The sequence below is a fragment of the Apis laboriosa genome, unplaced genomic scaffold, assembly GCF_014066325.1.
Source record: "Apis laboriosa isolate Shangri-la unplaced genomic scaffold, ASM1406632v1 scaffold122_cov146, whole genome shotgun sequence".
Lineage (NCBI taxonomy): Eukaryota > Metazoa > Arthropoda > Insecta > Hymenoptera > Apidae > Apis > Apis laboriosa.
In genome coordinates, this window is record NW_025221084.1 from 1,049,407 (window position 1) to 1,065,664 (window position 16,258).

Genomic DNA, 16,258 nt, shown 5'->3' on the forward strand with positions numbered 1-16,258 from the left:
ATTATACATATGAATTATATAATTACAATATATTATATATTTTCTATTCTTTATATTTCTCTTAATCATTTTAATTTTCTAATAAAATTTTTTAAATTTGTTTTATTATAAGAATACAATATAGTAAGACAAATATAAATAATAAATACATACAAAATAAATTTTTTAGTTATCAATAAATAATTGTACAGTTAAAATTTTGGAGAATGGAAAGTTTTATGTGGATTCCCGGGTTTTTTGTTATTTTCAATTTAATTATGTATCCATTTTTCAATCATTTAAATTAGTCTCACTATAATTTTCTATTATAATAAGTTAAACGAAAAATTATATTATATCACACATTAAAAACTGTTTCTATTTAAATAAAAAAATTCTTCACCGCCAATATAGTTTAATTATATAGTTTTATAAAGCATAAATAGCTGCAATTAAATCTTTATATTATATTATATAACAATTTTTTTACATAGAACAATAATAATATTAATTTTTACATTAAAGAAACAAATTATTAATATAAAATAATAAAATAAAAATTATTTCAATATTTTTCTTCAAATGTTACTTTAAAAAAATCGCAAAATTTCAAATGAAGCAAAATTTTCATTATTAAAGAAGTTTTTCTATAGAAATTCAAAAAAATTGGAAAAATTAAACGCAAGATAAGTAGTTCCAAGAGAACTTTTATTAAAACCTAACGAATACTTCTCTTCGTTCGAACGTCCAGGTGTCCAACATGGACAATTAACACTTTCTTTCACAAAATCCCTCTTTTTCTTTGCATTGTATGAGGACGACACCGTACATTGTAACTCTATTTGTCACATACTCGCGGCAGGTTTTTACTTAGCTGGAAATCCCTATACACGTTTCGTACTTATCGGCATAAACTGGACAGACCTGCTTCGACGCCATATCTAACAGGAAATTTCTCACTGATCTATTTCAGGAAGCAGGGAAGCAGCTTTCACGTACGCAATAAGTTCAGCGGGTGTAACGTACGCCGTAACCGCAGCTTGCAGCAGGGGCAACATCACCGACTGTGGTTGCGAACCCACCGTAAGGTAAACTCTTACTATTGTACTTACTTTACTCTGGCTTATAAATGTTAGTCATTAACGGGATCAGGTATAAAATATTATTTACCTAATTCTAATTCTTCCGTAAAGTAACGGTTTCTAATAGCAATTGTAATAATTCTCGAGAAGAAATTGTAAAATGCTCTTAAGAAACTCTTAAGAAGAAATTGTAAAATGAGATTAAAAAAATTTATATGTGAAGGATTAAGCTGTTAAGTTTTTTCAGAAAAATCTATGAATAAATCGTTCCAAATATCTATTAGATCTCTAGATATTAAAAACATAATTATTATTAGACTTATTTATTAAAATTTTTATCGCAAAATTCGAAAGATTCATAATAATTTATGAGAAACAGAATTATACGTTACATTATAACAAAATTTTGAAAAAAAATTGTGTTCATCAATCTTTGTTAATAATAATTTTATTTTTATTATTTTTCATTTGTTCACTCTTTATTACTGTATTATTAAAAAATTATAATTATTTTCCTTCATATGTTTCACTAATGAAATTTTTCAAATATTTCGTTACTTTTTCAAATTTTCATTATATCTTTATTCCAAAAAATTTAAAACTTATTAAAACTTTTTTATAAAAAATATTGTATAAAAATTAATAGTGAAATTTTTTCATCACGAATTTAATTATTGGTTCATCAAGGTTTGGATGTTCTTTTTTGCAGGACGAGAAAGGAGTTGCCACCAAATGGTTGGGAATGGGGCGGTTGCAGCGCCGACGTCACGTATGGAATGAGGTAAGGGATTAACCCGGAACCTTAATGAATTCGTAGTCGGTTCCTTTTGCACGTATCATGTGCGTGTAAAACCTCTATGACATTGTACGTCACGACAGTTGTTATACACGCATGAATTTTAATATTATAATTTAATGTTAGGTTCGCGCGTAGGTTTCTGGATGCGAGGGAAGTCGAGGGTGACGCGAGAAGCCTGATGAACCTTCATAATAATAAAGCTGGTCGAAAGGTGAGTAATACTAGTCACCGTTAATGAATCATTCCTTTTAACACTATAAAAACTAAGATTGAATTTTCCTTCAATAAATGAATGAATATATTCGTGTTTATTATGAATTATTTTTCATATAATTATATAATTAAATTACGCAAATTAATGTAACTCTTATATTTGCGAAAGATTGATTTCGAAATTTTCTTCTGATATTAAAATCTATGACTAACAAATTCAATATATACAAATTATGCATATTTTATATATATATATATTTATTATTGTTATATGCAAATATATATTGTATATATTTTATGATAATATTTTTGATAATAATATTATATGAGATTAGACGTAAATTATTTATTGTATGTAATTTAATTATTTTTATTATTTAAAATCAAATTTGCAAATTTATTATAAACGTATTACATTTTTGAATGCAAATTTTTCAGATTAAGGATGAATAAAATTGTTGATATAATAATACAATTTTATTGTATTATTCTTTTTCCATATTTATTGTATTATTCTTTTTCCATATATATTTTATTTAACAAAAACAATTAAACAAAAATTAGTTCATTCATATTATATTATAAAAACGTGATTAATATAAAAAATAAAAATTTGTTATTAATATAATGTCTTTTGATGAATATAAATTTTGTTTAAAATCAGTAAATTAGATAAATATTATAAATATATAAATAGAAAAATATTATAATATATAAATAGAAAAATGTAAATGTAATTCTTGTTCTTAGAAATTTCTTATAAACCTTTCACTGTACAATTCATAATAGTTTTCTATTTTGAATTATATCATTGACAGGTAGAAAAGAAGATAGACAGGTAGAAAAGAAGATAAACAGGTAGAAGAAGGAAGTAGGGACAAAAATGACTAAAAATTGTTAAATGCAGGTATCATTCGTATAATTTATGAGGATACTTTCTAACAATACAATTTATTAGGTATCATAAAATTGTTGGCATTACAAATCTCGTCATCCGTGCGCAGTATTAGTAATTTTTTGGTTTCATTTTACTATGATTTTTAACATGAACTTTATTTTTTTCTTATGAAACTTTTATTTTTGTAATTATAATAATAAATATATCATTTTTATTTTTATAAAATTAAACATATAAATAAATGTTGGCATCAATCAATTAAATTATTTAAGTTGATATTTGAGAAATTAATCATTCAAATAATGCAATTGATTTAATTATTAATCGATGATTAAATGTGTTAATTTTTCAATCGTTATTAGTTCATTAATTGTTAATTTCTAAATTAAAATTTAATAAATTTCTATTTAATATAAAATATAAGTAAATAGTTGAAAATTATTATTCAAAAAAAAAAAATAATTTTAAATTGATTCAAAATAAAAAAAAATAAAATAAAATAAATTGTAATCGAAATAATCATTATTGATAAGATAAATTTTCTCTACGATATATTTCCTGAAACTTTAGCCTTCGACAATATCCTTCCATTTTTACGAGTCAAAAAATCAATTTGAATTAAAAGCAAACGCAGGTTCAGAAACAAATCAAGACGGGGGAGTATAAGGCAGGGTCGACGATCGAAACGAAAGGTTAGCGAAAGATCGCGTTCCGCCTTAGGTAGGGCGGATAAATGGCGGCGTTTTAATTGGGGAAAGTTGGTGAGCTTTCGTCTTTCTCGATGGGCTTTATTATCGAGGCGGTAATAAAAACGCGCATATATCGTCCGGTTGCCCTCCACGTGCATGTACGATCTGTGCACGCGCGTACAGACATGGCTAACGATTTATTCTTAACGTCGATCGCCTCGCCATACCGCATACTTTATGCTCCAGACGATTTTTTTCAACCCACCTCTGCACCCGCCCCTCACCGTCTCCCGATAATTCGAAATGTAAACCAGTTTTCTGAGCATACGCGTCGGATCGTCGGACACACAATGAGCGAGATGGAGAAACGCGTGCATCGAAACATTTGAGTAATCATGTTCTATAAATTAAGCATTTCTCTTTTTTTTTTTATTTTAATTCCATAATATGCTCAAAAAAAGTAAGGAACAAAGCGTAACACAATGAATTTTGCGATAAATTTTACGATTTTTAAGATTTTTAAGATTTTAAGATTTTTTGTGTCATATGTCTTTACTCATAATTTTATATTTTTATTAATATAAAGTAAAAATATTTTTTCATGTATATATTTATATATATTTATATATATATTTCATTTATATATATACATAAATGGAAAATGCAAGAAAGATTAATTAAGATCGTGTAATATTTTTATTATATTTTTATGATATAATTAAATAATAAATTAAATTTTAATTTAAAAAAATATTAATTCTCTATAAAAGTAAATCAAGTAAGTTAAAATAAATTTTAACCATTTTCGTATGATATGATTGAACAAGTCATGAATACGTTTATGATTATATAATTGTCATTATCATTATGCATTTGAACAATATAATTACAATAACAAAATAACGAAAAATAAAAGTAAATGTTAAAATTATTATTTTAGTTTTATTTTTAATATAATTATAAAAAAAGAAAAAAAGTAAAATTGGAATTTTAAATATACTTTTTATGTTATTAAATATTATTATATTACTATGAGTATGATCAATTTGAAAGGATTTCTAAACGTTACACCGATCGTGCTAAAAGCAATCGATTCTTAATATGGAATAAAATATAGAGATTTGAAATTACACGGCGATAAATGATATGAATTGTTTAGTTGAATTATATAAATATTTGTTTCTTTGTAGATAGTTAAAGCTCTTCTGCGAACTGAATGCAAATGTCATGGCGTGTCTGGCTCTTGCACCGTGAGAACCTGCTGGCGAACTTTACCTAGTTTTCGTCAGATCGGCGATGCATTGATGAAAAAGTATTACAGAGCCAGACCTGTCATAGCGATTACCCCACCGCCACCCCCTACGATGCAGGTAATTTCTATAAAAATGTGCCAAATGTTGTTGAAATGCAACATATAATCATTCTGCACAAAAATGAAATATATAATATCCAGTTCATTCGACATATAATTATGAAACTGAAAATTTTTAATTTAACGTGTTATTAATGTAAAAAATTTTAATTAAAAATTTAACAATATGTATCTTTGAAAATAATTATTAATGTACAAATAATTTTTACGTACAATTGTATATACATATAAATATATATCATTAAATTATTAAATGTGTTATAAAAACAGTATTATAAAAGAAATTAGAAAAGGCAAAAGCTTGATTTTGATAATCGAGAATTAATACTAATATAATAATTTTATAATTTTATATCTAAAAATTTAATACAATAATATTTGAAAATTAGTTCGAGACGAGTAAATGAAAATGAATTTTGAGTATAGCATTTCGAAATCTTTACGATATCATATATGTATCATTACTACATTTTATTATTATATTATAAATCATTCATAAATTTTATGTTCTTTATAGAGTTTAGAAACGCTACATTCGACATCGGCAGAAATGGTGCCGATTTTAGGAAACGATGCGAAAACCCAAGGGAAACCGAACGATGTTGGAAAGTCCCGACATGATCGACAACCCCCAAAAAAAGCGACAAAACCAAGAAGGCCGCACTTAGTGTTAAAAAGAACGAAATCAAACGGTGGATCGAGCGTGGGACAGAAAAGGATTCCAAAGAGAAACGAGTTGGTTTTTCTACAACCATCCCCTAATTACTGCGAGCCGGATTTGGTGCAAGGAAGTCTGGGAACGCAAGGCAGATATTGTAATCGTACAAGCAAAGGTAAGTTACTGTTGCATTATATTTAGCGATTTATTTTTCCATCTAATTATTGATTATTTCTCATATTATATTCATAAAAATTCATACAAATTGCAAATAATCATACTAATAATCATAACTAACTATCTTTAATAACTAAGTTATCTTTAACAAAATATAAAAAATTTATTTGTATATTCGTAGAGAATGCAATATATATATTTATCGAGCATCTTTAAAATGTCAATTGTATCAAAACTAAAACAAATACAAAAGTTGGCAAAACAACAATGTCAAAGCTTATAAAGTTATTATTAACAATTAAATTATTAACAATTGAGTTTGCATCAAAACGGTTTGAAGCAAAACGGAAATATAAAAAAAACTATAAATATAAAATAAAAAAATAAATTGATTGCAATATAATTTTAAATAAAAAAGAGAAAATAATCTAAAATCCATTAAAATTATATATATATTATAATCTTGATTTTTCATTTTATCCTAATATTCGACATTAAAGTAATTAATTAATGATAAATTTCTGTATTGTAATTTCTTTTAGATATTTTTTTTTTAAATAATCAATGTTCGAAATTTAAATATATTGTATAAAATCTTTCATTCTTTCCAAAACTAAAAGACAATTTTTTTTTCAATATTTTAAAGAAAAATATTTTTTACATTAAAAAAAAATAAAATGATTAATTTTTCAGGTACCGATGGATGTGATTTGATGTGCTGTGGACGCGGTTATAATACACATCAATTTACAAGAACATGGCAGTGCAGATGCAAATTTCATTGGTGCTGCCGCGTGCATTGTGAAACGTGTACCGAACGTACAGAGGAATACACGTGCAAATAAACATTCGAATGTGTTTGCAATCTTAGTAATGTAAATATGTATTAGGCATAACAAGCGACAAAAAAGATTTCTTTTTAAATTAAATTCTTTAAATATTAGAAGAAAATTCTCTATAATTATTAGAGAATGTACAATCTCTATGCGGAAAATAAATAAATTGCGTTTCGTCGAAAATAATGTAACATTACAAATGCGAAATTTTTATAAAAATAAATACATATAACTGTAATAATCAACAAAGCGTTCCTTCTTATGCTTAAATTAATCTATTAAAAACGTAATATTCAATAAAAATTTTTATAAGTTTTTGTAAAATCTTTGTTACTATGTATATTTATAATATTAAGAAATAAAATAATGGCAAACTGCTGAATGATAGATAAGAGATAGCTTCGAGAGATTAAAAGAGAAATAATTATTTCGCAATAATATTAAATAAAATTAGTAAATAAAATATTAAAGTTATGAAAAAAATATCTATTAATAAGTAACTCTGCTATAATATTCTGCTATAATAATTTGTATGTTTCACTCTTAATTTTATTTTAATAATTAACAATTTTTTAAGTTATAATTGAAATTTTTGAATCAAATTGAACATTCATATTACATTAAACGCAATTAGATCTAAAAATCAAAGTAATAAAATTAGGATAAATTTAATTATTTATTAGAGATTTTTTGGAGAAAATGTGTTATATGTATATGTATAATGAAGGATGAAAATAAAAAATAACTAAAATTATAATATACAAATTAAATCATAAATGATAATAATTAGATAATTATAATAATGATAATAAAAACATTATATTTAATTACTAATTAGCTATTTTATGTAAAAATAAAAATATATATTCTCTCTATCATTGGAGAATTAAAATTAATATCGATATAAATTAAGACTTAATTTTAATTTAATATTGTACTAATTTATTGTTCATTTGAGTCATTTATTTGTTTTTCAACTTTAAAATTTGAATCATATTTAATGCATACATATTTATTTTAAATTGATTCATATTCATTTAGAAAATTCATTTTAAATACTTCTTTCTTCATATTTAACAAATTCTCCATATTGTCATATTTATTTTACTTAAAATAAATATTAATACAAAAGAAAATATAATATTTTATATTCTAAAAGTAAAATAAATAACAAATAAATAAATAACATTGTCATTTTACTTTAAAAATATAGCTACCTCTTATTCTTTTCTGCGAAAATTAAAATTTGTGTTTATTATCATATTCTGAATATCGAAGAAATATAGGTTTCCATTCAAAATATTCTTCAGAAAAATTCTCATTCGGAAAGTTTTTCCTAAAATTTTTCAAACTTATTAATCGTAAAATAATATTATAGCATATGGCATTTCTTTGATTAAACTATTTTTTTCAATAAAAATAAGGAAATAATATATCTTCTGTCGAAATGTACCAAAATTTTATTTCTTCATGCTTTTTCATTTATTTATAAAAATATTATATTATAATTTTTATATATTTTAAAAAATATAATTCACTATAAACAAGAATAACATTTGAAATTTTCAAAATATTTGAATTTATGTCATATTTAAAGACGTGTTCCTGCATTTCTTTAAAATTATATTAATACAATGATAACATAATAAATAATAAAGCGATAATCGATATATATTTAATATTTTATATATATAAATTACATCATTCATTTGAATAACTTGATACATTTAGACAATATATTTCGAATAATTAATAAAATAATTATTACGTTAACTTCTACCTATAATTTCTAATATATACACGTATAAATTAGAAACAATTATTATTTTAATAGTCCAATGATAATAGGCTAAGATAGAAATAATGTGTAAATTATTATTTATTCAAAATCGTAAATTATAAAGGTAAACAGTGTATTCGCCTTTTACTCGATAACTAATAAATTGGACTAACATTTTTTTCATTTTTTCATTTCACAATTTTAATTGTTATTATTTATTTTCTCTTATATTTTATATACAAAAAAAAATAAAATGATGATATCACATAAGTTAATTTTTATATAGATAATGTGCATATAGAATTTCCTAAAAGAAAGAAATTACTAAGAAAAGGAAAATAAAGAAATTTAGGTAGTTGAACAAAATGACAAAAGGGTGCAATAATTCTTAAAAACCGTTATTCAGGTAGATCGACTACCTATATATAAGTGCGAACTGTTAGAAATATTTGACATTTTCACTGTAAACACAAATGAGAGAGTTACTTAGCTGTGATATCGTTCCATTGCAGTGTGCACTTTTATACCGAAGAAAGCAAAGTTTTTGCTAAATTTTTCAAAATAGTGAGTGCATTAATAATAATTCAATTTTTGATAAAATTACATACAGAATTATTTTATTTTATCATAATAAAATATTATTATAATATTATAATAAAATTATTATAATATATTATTATAATAAAATTATTATAATATAGTATTATAATAAAATTATTATAATAATAAATCTCGTATTATATTTAAATTAAAATATATAATAATTTATTTATTATAATTTATTTATGCAGTTAATTTTGGCGCGGACCAGTTGGAAATATTTGGCATTTTGGTACAAATACAAATCAGAAAATTTGATCGCACTGCAGTGTATGTCTTTATACAAAAGACGTTTTTGCTAAATATATTAAAATAGTAAGTACATTATTAATAATGTATATATATATATATATATAATAATTCAATTTTTAAATTGAATTATTATATAAAGTACGTGGAATAAAATGGAATAATATAAAATAAAATTATTTTATTCTATTTTATTCTATTTAATTAATAATAATATATTCCGCATTACTTATATTTAAATTAAAATATGTAATAATTTATTTTATTTATCATAATTAATTTATTCAGTTATTTTTCATTATTCGTTTTATATATAATAATAAATTATTAATTTATTTATCCATTTATTTTTACTAATAAATTTACTAATGACTTAAAAAAAATTTTCTTTATTTTTTATTTTATTAATATTTTATTTTATAAATATATTTATAAATATTTTTAGTTTTATTTATTTTATATTTTGTATTTTTTAGCGTGTGGGTGACAATATAAGTGAATAATGGTTAATATACCTCCGCATTATAATAATGAAGAAGATGTCCTAAATGCTATAAGGCAGCATCAAAATTACTGTGCCTATTGCATGTTTAGACGATATTACGAATTTTATCGAAACATTCCATTAGAAGATAGACAAAGATTTTTATTAATTCCAGAACACGAAATGCAACAAATAGAAATACTTTATCAAAATACAAATTTTCAAAATACAGGTGAAGAAATATTAGAAACACAAAATTATGAAGAGGAATCTATAGATCGATAAATTTTTTTTTTTTTTTTTTTTTTTTATATTTTATTTGTAAATTATTTCATTTCTCTATTTAATAATTGATATTGATATTATTTAAATAAAATGCAATTTTTTTGTAATATATATAATTAGAATAAAGAAATATTTACAAATAAAAACGATATATATATAGTTATATTATTTAAATTAATTAGAGTGGCATTCAGAATCATAGAAAATTTGTTTAATCATTCAAATCATTTCAAATTCATATCAAACTATGTTTTATTTGTTTCTAAATAATATAATAATAATATAATGTAAATATACTATTTATAAGTTATTACATATAAAATATTTTATAAAATGTACATTATAATTGTAAAATTAAAATTTTTAATTCCTCATTACTTCAGTTTTTAATGTATAAAAATGTATATTTATAAAAACATAAATGTATATATTTAAAATATCAGTATAAAAAATTATCACAAATAAGTAACATTGTATTTTGTTTTAAATAAATAAATTTTACTTAAATGCTAAATTCTAAATTTATTTTATTCCTTCAATTAAAACTTAATTTAATTCTTATATATATATATATATTTTTTTTTTATTATATATTGCATTCATGTCATATACTATTTGTCAAAAATTTTTTAATAATTTCTGTGCTTCTTGTTTGGCATTACGATCATCATCATTTTTTGCAGGATAGTCTACAGTCATTTTTAAATATTTCAAAGCTTTTTCTTTGTTATTCAATTTTAAATATGTTTTACCCAACATTAATAAATTCTGGCTATAAAAATTAGGTTCAATTTCTTCTGCACTTTCAAAATATTTTAATGCTTCCTCAAAAGATGAAGATGGTGGTTCCGCAAATATTACTGATGCAATTTTTCTTTGATACCATGTTAAATCAGCAATTTGATAACACCAAGAACCTAGCATATACATAAGTGTTGGTTCTTTTGGATTTAATTCTATTGCTCTCTGCAATATTAAATATTTATATTTCCTTACTATATTATATATTAATTAATCAAATATTTAAAAATATAACATAAAATATACCAGCATATGTTTTTTTATATTATATGATTCTTTTATTTGAGCTTTCATTCCTTCATAAAGAGTCTTAGAATTAAGAAGAATTGATGCCCATTTATGGGCAACCCAATGATCTTCTTTTATTTTAATAGCATTGAGTATTAAATAACAAGCTTCAAAAATTAATTTTTTTCCATCTATCTCATTAGCATTCTTGGACATTTTATACATTGCTCTACATAAACGCCATATAATTTCAACATCGCCACTATCCTATAAAAATTTATAGTTTATTTTAAATTTATAATTATAGTTTTTTTCATAAATATATATAATTATATATTTATTATTATATATATATAATATATATTATTATATATATAATTATATTTTCAATATAAAGATATAATTACTTTATAATTTATTAAAAACTTATATATTTCCTGATATTGTTCCTGATCATACAATGCATCAGCTTTTGCTATTAAAACTTCTTTTGTAGTTATAATTGTTTCGTTTTCACCTTTTATTTTTTTGAAACCCCAAAGAGCCATGGCAGTAAATGAAGGCAAAGTATATAATTTTTTTACTAATATATGTTGATTGTTTCTCTAATAATAAAAACTAATGAAATATTTCTAATATAATATATTAATATTTTTATAAAATATTAATAATAATAAATAATTTTACACTTACAATTTATAAAAAATAATCATTTTATCACGATAGAATTAATAATGATTAAAAATAGAAAATTTTTCTGATTGCAATAAATATTAAAAATATTATTCAATAAGAAAAAATTAATAAAAAATAAAATCGAGCTTAGATATAATTCCAAACCTTTCGTGATAACTGAAAACTTCTATGAACAAATGATCTTTGTGATATTTTTATATGTCTCACAATAAATAATCCTTTCCGTAGCGACATTTTTTTAAATTATATTTTATATATTTATATTTTTAAATTATACAGAAAAAAATAAAAAATTTATATGATATATAATATTTATAAATATATTTAGTAACGATAACAGAACATTTCAAAAGTTCCACGTCACATTTACATATAGATAATATACACAATTCCAGCAGCCTGTCATACAGATTAATATATATCAATATGTATTAAAATTTGCTATTTTTAATTTAATTTATCATAATATTATATATTTTCAAAAATATATAATTTTATATTTGTAACAAATGTAAATTAATATTTCTAAATATTAAATCATTTTGGCTTTCATTAAACAATATGCAGTATTGAAAATATATAAACTATAAAATATATAAATTTATTTATTGTTTTTTGAATAATAACATATATTTTTAATACATTTTAATATATAAAATATATTTAATATATATTTTGATATATTTTATCAATGCAAAACCAATGCAAAATTGTAGTTTCATCACAAACAAAATATTGAATAGATTAACTACCTTATTTTATTTAGATCATATGTGATCTAAATAATTCTAATATCTAATATATATATATATATGATCTAAGGGATTTTATCTGAATTACTGATTGTGTAAAAAATTAAATTCAATAACATAAATTAAATATAAGATATTTGTATCATATGTGGCATTATATTTGTAACGCATATAACTCTGTAATTTCAATTCAATCTGAACGATAATATTGCATATAATATGAGAATAACGAAGATTTCTCAATTTAAATAACAAAAATACAAATCTATTTTATTTCTAATCTATGGTTTCATGATATTGGTTTCATATTGATAAGATTTAAATATACATAGTTTTATTGTTTACTTTTAAAAAGCACGTGCAAGCATGATATAAACAAAGTATGATATAGTAAAGAAGTTAATTATACAAAAAGAAAAGTTATAATATTTTATTAAATCGTTGTTAATACTTTCTTATTATTGAAATTGAACAATACAAAAATGTTTTCGCGTATTGCAAAACCTTTTTATCTTTACTCAGCCGGTATAAGCATTATTGGTGGTGCATATTTATTAAAGTAATATATTTATATTTGTTCACTTTTTCTATAATCCTTTAATTTTTTAGTATTAATAATGTGTACACAATGTGTAAATTGATATATTTATTATTATTATAGATAAAACTGAAATTATATTTTATTCCATTAGTTTTGTTCACATTCTTTTCAGAGATTATCTTAGTGGAAATTTATATGATAATACTGATAAATTAAATGATAAAGTAGTTATTGTAACAGGAGCAAATACTGGAATTGGTAGAGAAATAGCTCGTGATTTAGCCAAACGAGAAGCTAAAGTTATAATGGCTTGTAGAGATATGGACAAATGTGAAATTGTATTAATATTATTATTATTATCTTTGTTATTTTTGTTATTATCCATTAATAAAAGAGACAAAATAAAATATTAAATTGATGATGATAATAAAAATAATTTTAATTAATAAAAATCAAAATGTATAAATTTCTTTTTTATTTTTCTAGGCACGTCGTGATATTGTAATAGAAAGCAAAAATAAATTTGTTTATTGTAGGGAATGTGATTTAGCATCTCAAGCAAGTATTAGAGATTTTGTAAAGCAATTTAAACAAGGTATAATTTGTGTTAAAATATAGAATTAAATTAAGCATAACAATGTTTAATATATATAGAATAATAATATAGAATAATTAAATAGAATAGAATTAAATATATATATGTATATATATGTGTATATATATATATATATATNATTCTATTATAGAACATAACAATCTTCACATTCTCATAAATAATGCAGGAGTAATGAGATGTCCTAAGAAACATACTAAAGAAGGAATTGAAATGCAATTTGGTGTAAACCACTTAGGACACTTTTTATTAACAAATTTATTATTAGATGTTTTAAAAAGTTCTGCACCATCAAGAATTATAAATGTTTCAAGTAGTGCACATAAACGTGGAAAAATTAAATTGGATGATTTAAATAGTGAAAAAAATTATGAGCCGGGTGAAGCATATGCACAAAGCAAATTAGCTAATATTCTGTTTACAAAAGAATTAGCAAATAAATTAAAAGGTATAATTATAATTATATTGTAAAATAATATTTAAATTTGAATAATAATAATAATTTGATCATTGAACAATCATAATATATTCTTCTTTTTGTCATTTAGGAACTGGTGTTACAGTAAATGCAGTACATCCTGGCATAGTACGCACAGAAATAATGCGACATATGGGAATTTATCAATACTATTTTGGTAGATTGCTCACAGATTTATTAACATGGATATTTATAAAAACACCTTTAAAAGGAGCGCAACCGATTTTATTTGTTGCAATAGATCCATCTTTGAATGATGTGACTGGAGAATATTTTGTGTAAGAATTTTCATACATTTACAATTTAAAATATTATTATAAAAAATTTATTTTAAATATAAATTTAATCATATATATATATTTTTGTTATAGTAATAATAAAGTAGCAGATGTTTCAAGTGAAGCAAAAAATGATCAAATTGCAAGATGGTTATGGGTAGTTAGTGAAAAATGGACTAAATTAAATTATATGTAAATTGATTTAAATATAATAAATTTTATTAAAATTTACTATTGAAATTTCTTTCAGATTATTAGCTAAATTATATAGCTAAAATTATTTTTTTGTATAGATATATTTATTATATATTATATTATATTATATATATTATTATATAAATTAAAATAAAAGCAATTTTTAATTTATTTATATATAAAAATTAATTTTATTTTTATATATTATAAAAAATGATCAATATTTTTTTTATTTTAATATAAGAATTTTATACTTATATAAAATTTACAATATTATAAGAAAAAAATTGAAACTAATTGTAAAAAATATAAAAAATTACATTGTTTATGTAAAATATAATTTATGTAAATTATAACAATTTTTTATGGAATATTATTGTTATGCTATCATATGAATTCAATTCTTTTTTCTTTCATTTTGCTTCAGTTCTTTTTCTCTTTTATTTTCATTTAGTATTCTCATTTTTCAATTTCATAATTGAATAATAGACTAAATCCTGCCACATTAAAACAGAATATTTTTTCCCAATATTCTTTCAATTTCACCCATTTTATATAATCAGCTATTAAAGAAAGCATTTAAACATAAAATTGAAATTAGCATTTCGATAATGCACTTGACAATAAAATATATATATTTAACAAAAAAATATATAGTATGAATTAAAAAAAACATTCTTAACTTTTTACTTAAATTTATGATAAATTTTTACAATATAAATAAGTTAATGACAAAAAACTTTTGATATTATTTTAGTTATTTGCAGAATTTTTAATAATATTAAATTTTAATTATATTTTTATGCAATTATGATAGCATGTACATCACTATGAAATCATTATTTATTTATATAGAATCTTACATTACAACTGAGAATAATAAAATAGAATATAGTTGAAGAAACTGAAATTATCAAAACATTATTTTAATGAAAGTTATTTGATTTAAAACTAAGCATCATATGATATAAAATGTGTTTTTTTAGATTAAGTGAAGGAGATTTTAAAATTGTCTTCAAAATGAAACCGTATAATTTTGAATATATTAATGATTGTTATGTATTATTAATATATTAATGATTGTTATATATTATGATATTGTTATTTCCATCTGCATAAAATATTAATCTATTAATGTCAAAAATTCATTAAAAAATATTTTAATTTAAACATTACAATTTCATAGTATTAAAATTAGAAAGAGGATGAAAGGGAGGAGATTAACAATTGAGTTTTTGATAAAATCCTATAATTTTCAATATTTTTCAAAACTTGCAATTTATTCAAATTTCATTTCATTGCAAATTTTATATAAAGTTTTCTTAATTTTTTTTTAAACTTTTCAATATAGCATTGTATTTGTGGTAGTGATTAATTTTTACTTTTTGATGATTATTATAATGTAAAATGAAATTAAAAAATATTGGATTTTTTTTATAAATGTTTTTTTTGTCATTAAAATAATATATATTTTAATGTTTTACAATATGCTATTTTTATATAATAAGATAAAATTTTGTTTATTCCAACTATATTTTATAAACTAAAAGAAAAAAAAAATATTTATACTGGATA

The 16,258-nt window shown here is 21.4% G+C and overlaps 3 protein-coding genes across 5 annotated transcripts in view; 2 read left to right on the forward strand and 1 right to left on the reverse strand.

The window, feature by feature from the left end:
• The window catches only part of LOC122720198 (protein Wnt-7b-like), a 186,550-nt gene extending 179,445 nt beyond the window's left edge, over nucleotides 1-7,105 (forward strand). The window contains exons 3-8 of the mRNA XM_043946730.1: nucleotides 953-1,067; nucleotides 1,771-1,842; nucleotides 1,984-2,071; nucleotides 4,851-5,030; nucleotides 5,550-5,865; nucleotides 6,561-7,105. Coding sequence (XP_043802665.1) covers nucleotides 953-1,067; nucleotides 1,771-1,842; nucleotides 1,984-2,071; nucleotides 4,851-5,030; nucleotides 5,550-5,865; nucleotides 6,561-6,712 — 923 coding nt within the window. The 3' untranslated portion in view covers nucleotides 6,713-7,105. The remainder of the gene's footprint in view (nucleotides 1-952; nucleotides 1,068-1,770; nucleotides 1,843-1,983; nucleotides 2,072-4,850; nucleotides 5,031-5,549; nucleotides 5,866-6,560) is intronic.
• A 3,526-nt stretch (nucleotides 7,106-10,631) lies between these two features.
• On the reverse strand, nucleotides 10,632-12,201 carry LOC122720200 (regulator of microtubule dynamics protein 1-like). Of its 3 annotated transcripts, none has more exons than XM_043946732.1 (4): nucleotides 11,971-12,201; nucleotides 11,538-11,735; nucleotides 11,149-11,397; nucleotides 10,632-11,067 (listed from the first exon to the last, which is right to left on the reverse strand). In XM_043946732.1, the coding sequence occupies exons 1-4, from the start codon at nucleotides 12,058-12,060 to the stop codon at nucleotides 10,720-10,722; spliced, it is 885 nt and encodes a 294-aa protein (XP_043802667.1). In that variant the 5' UTR covers nucleotides 12,061-12,201; the 3' UTR covers nucleotides 10,632-10,719. The 3 variants fall into 3 exon arrangements, with proteins under 3 accessions (XP_043802667.1, XP_043802668.1, XP_043802670.1); XM_043946733.1 differs by having other exon boundaries at nucleotides 11,824-12,132; XM_043946735.1 differs by having other exon boundaries at nucleotides 11,538-11,748; nucleotides 11,824-12,132.
• Nucleotides 12,202-12,812: 611 nt separating this feature from the next.
• On the forward strand, nucleotides 12,813-14,719 carry LOC122720199 (retinol dehydrogenase 13-like). Its single transcript, XM_043946731.1, has 6 exons — nucleotides 12,813-13,137; nucleotides 13,292-13,457; nucleotides 13,606-13,714; nucleotides 13,866-14,180; nucleotides 14,281-14,488; nucleotides 14,582-14,719. The coding sequence occupies exons 1-6, from the start codon at nucleotides 13,061-13,063 to the stop codon at nucleotides 14,682-14,684; spliced, it is 978 nt and encodes a 325-aa protein (XP_043802666.1). The 5' UTR covers nucleotides 12,813-13,060; the 3' UTR covers nucleotides 14,685-14,719.
• The last annotated feature ends 1,539 nt before the right edge of the window (nucleotides 14,720-16,258 follow it).

Coding starts and splice junctions, on each gene's coding strand:
- LOC122720200 (XM_043946732.1), bottom strand. CDS start 12,060: ATGTCGCTACGGAAAGGATTATTTATTGTGAGACATATAAAAATATCA. Junction 11,736..11,970: donor GTTTTCAGTTATCACGAAAG/GTTTGGAATTAT, acceptor TTTTATTATTAG/AGAAACAATCAACATATATT. Junction 11,398..11,537: donor AGTTTTTAATAAATTATAAA/GTAATTATATCT, acceptor AAATTTTTATAG/GATAGTGGCGATGTTGAAAT.
- LOC122720199 (XM_043946731.1), top strand. CDS start 13,061: ATGTTTTCGCGTATTGCAAAACCTTTTTATCTTTACTCAGCCGGTATA. Junction 13,458..13,605: donor ATATGGACAAATGTGAAATT/GTATTAATATTA, acceptor TTATTTTTCTAG/GCACGTCGTGATATTGTAAT. Junction 14,489..14,581: donor GTGACTGGAGAATATTTTGT/GTAAGAATTTTC, acceptor TTTTTGTTATAG/TAATAATAAAGTAGCAGATG.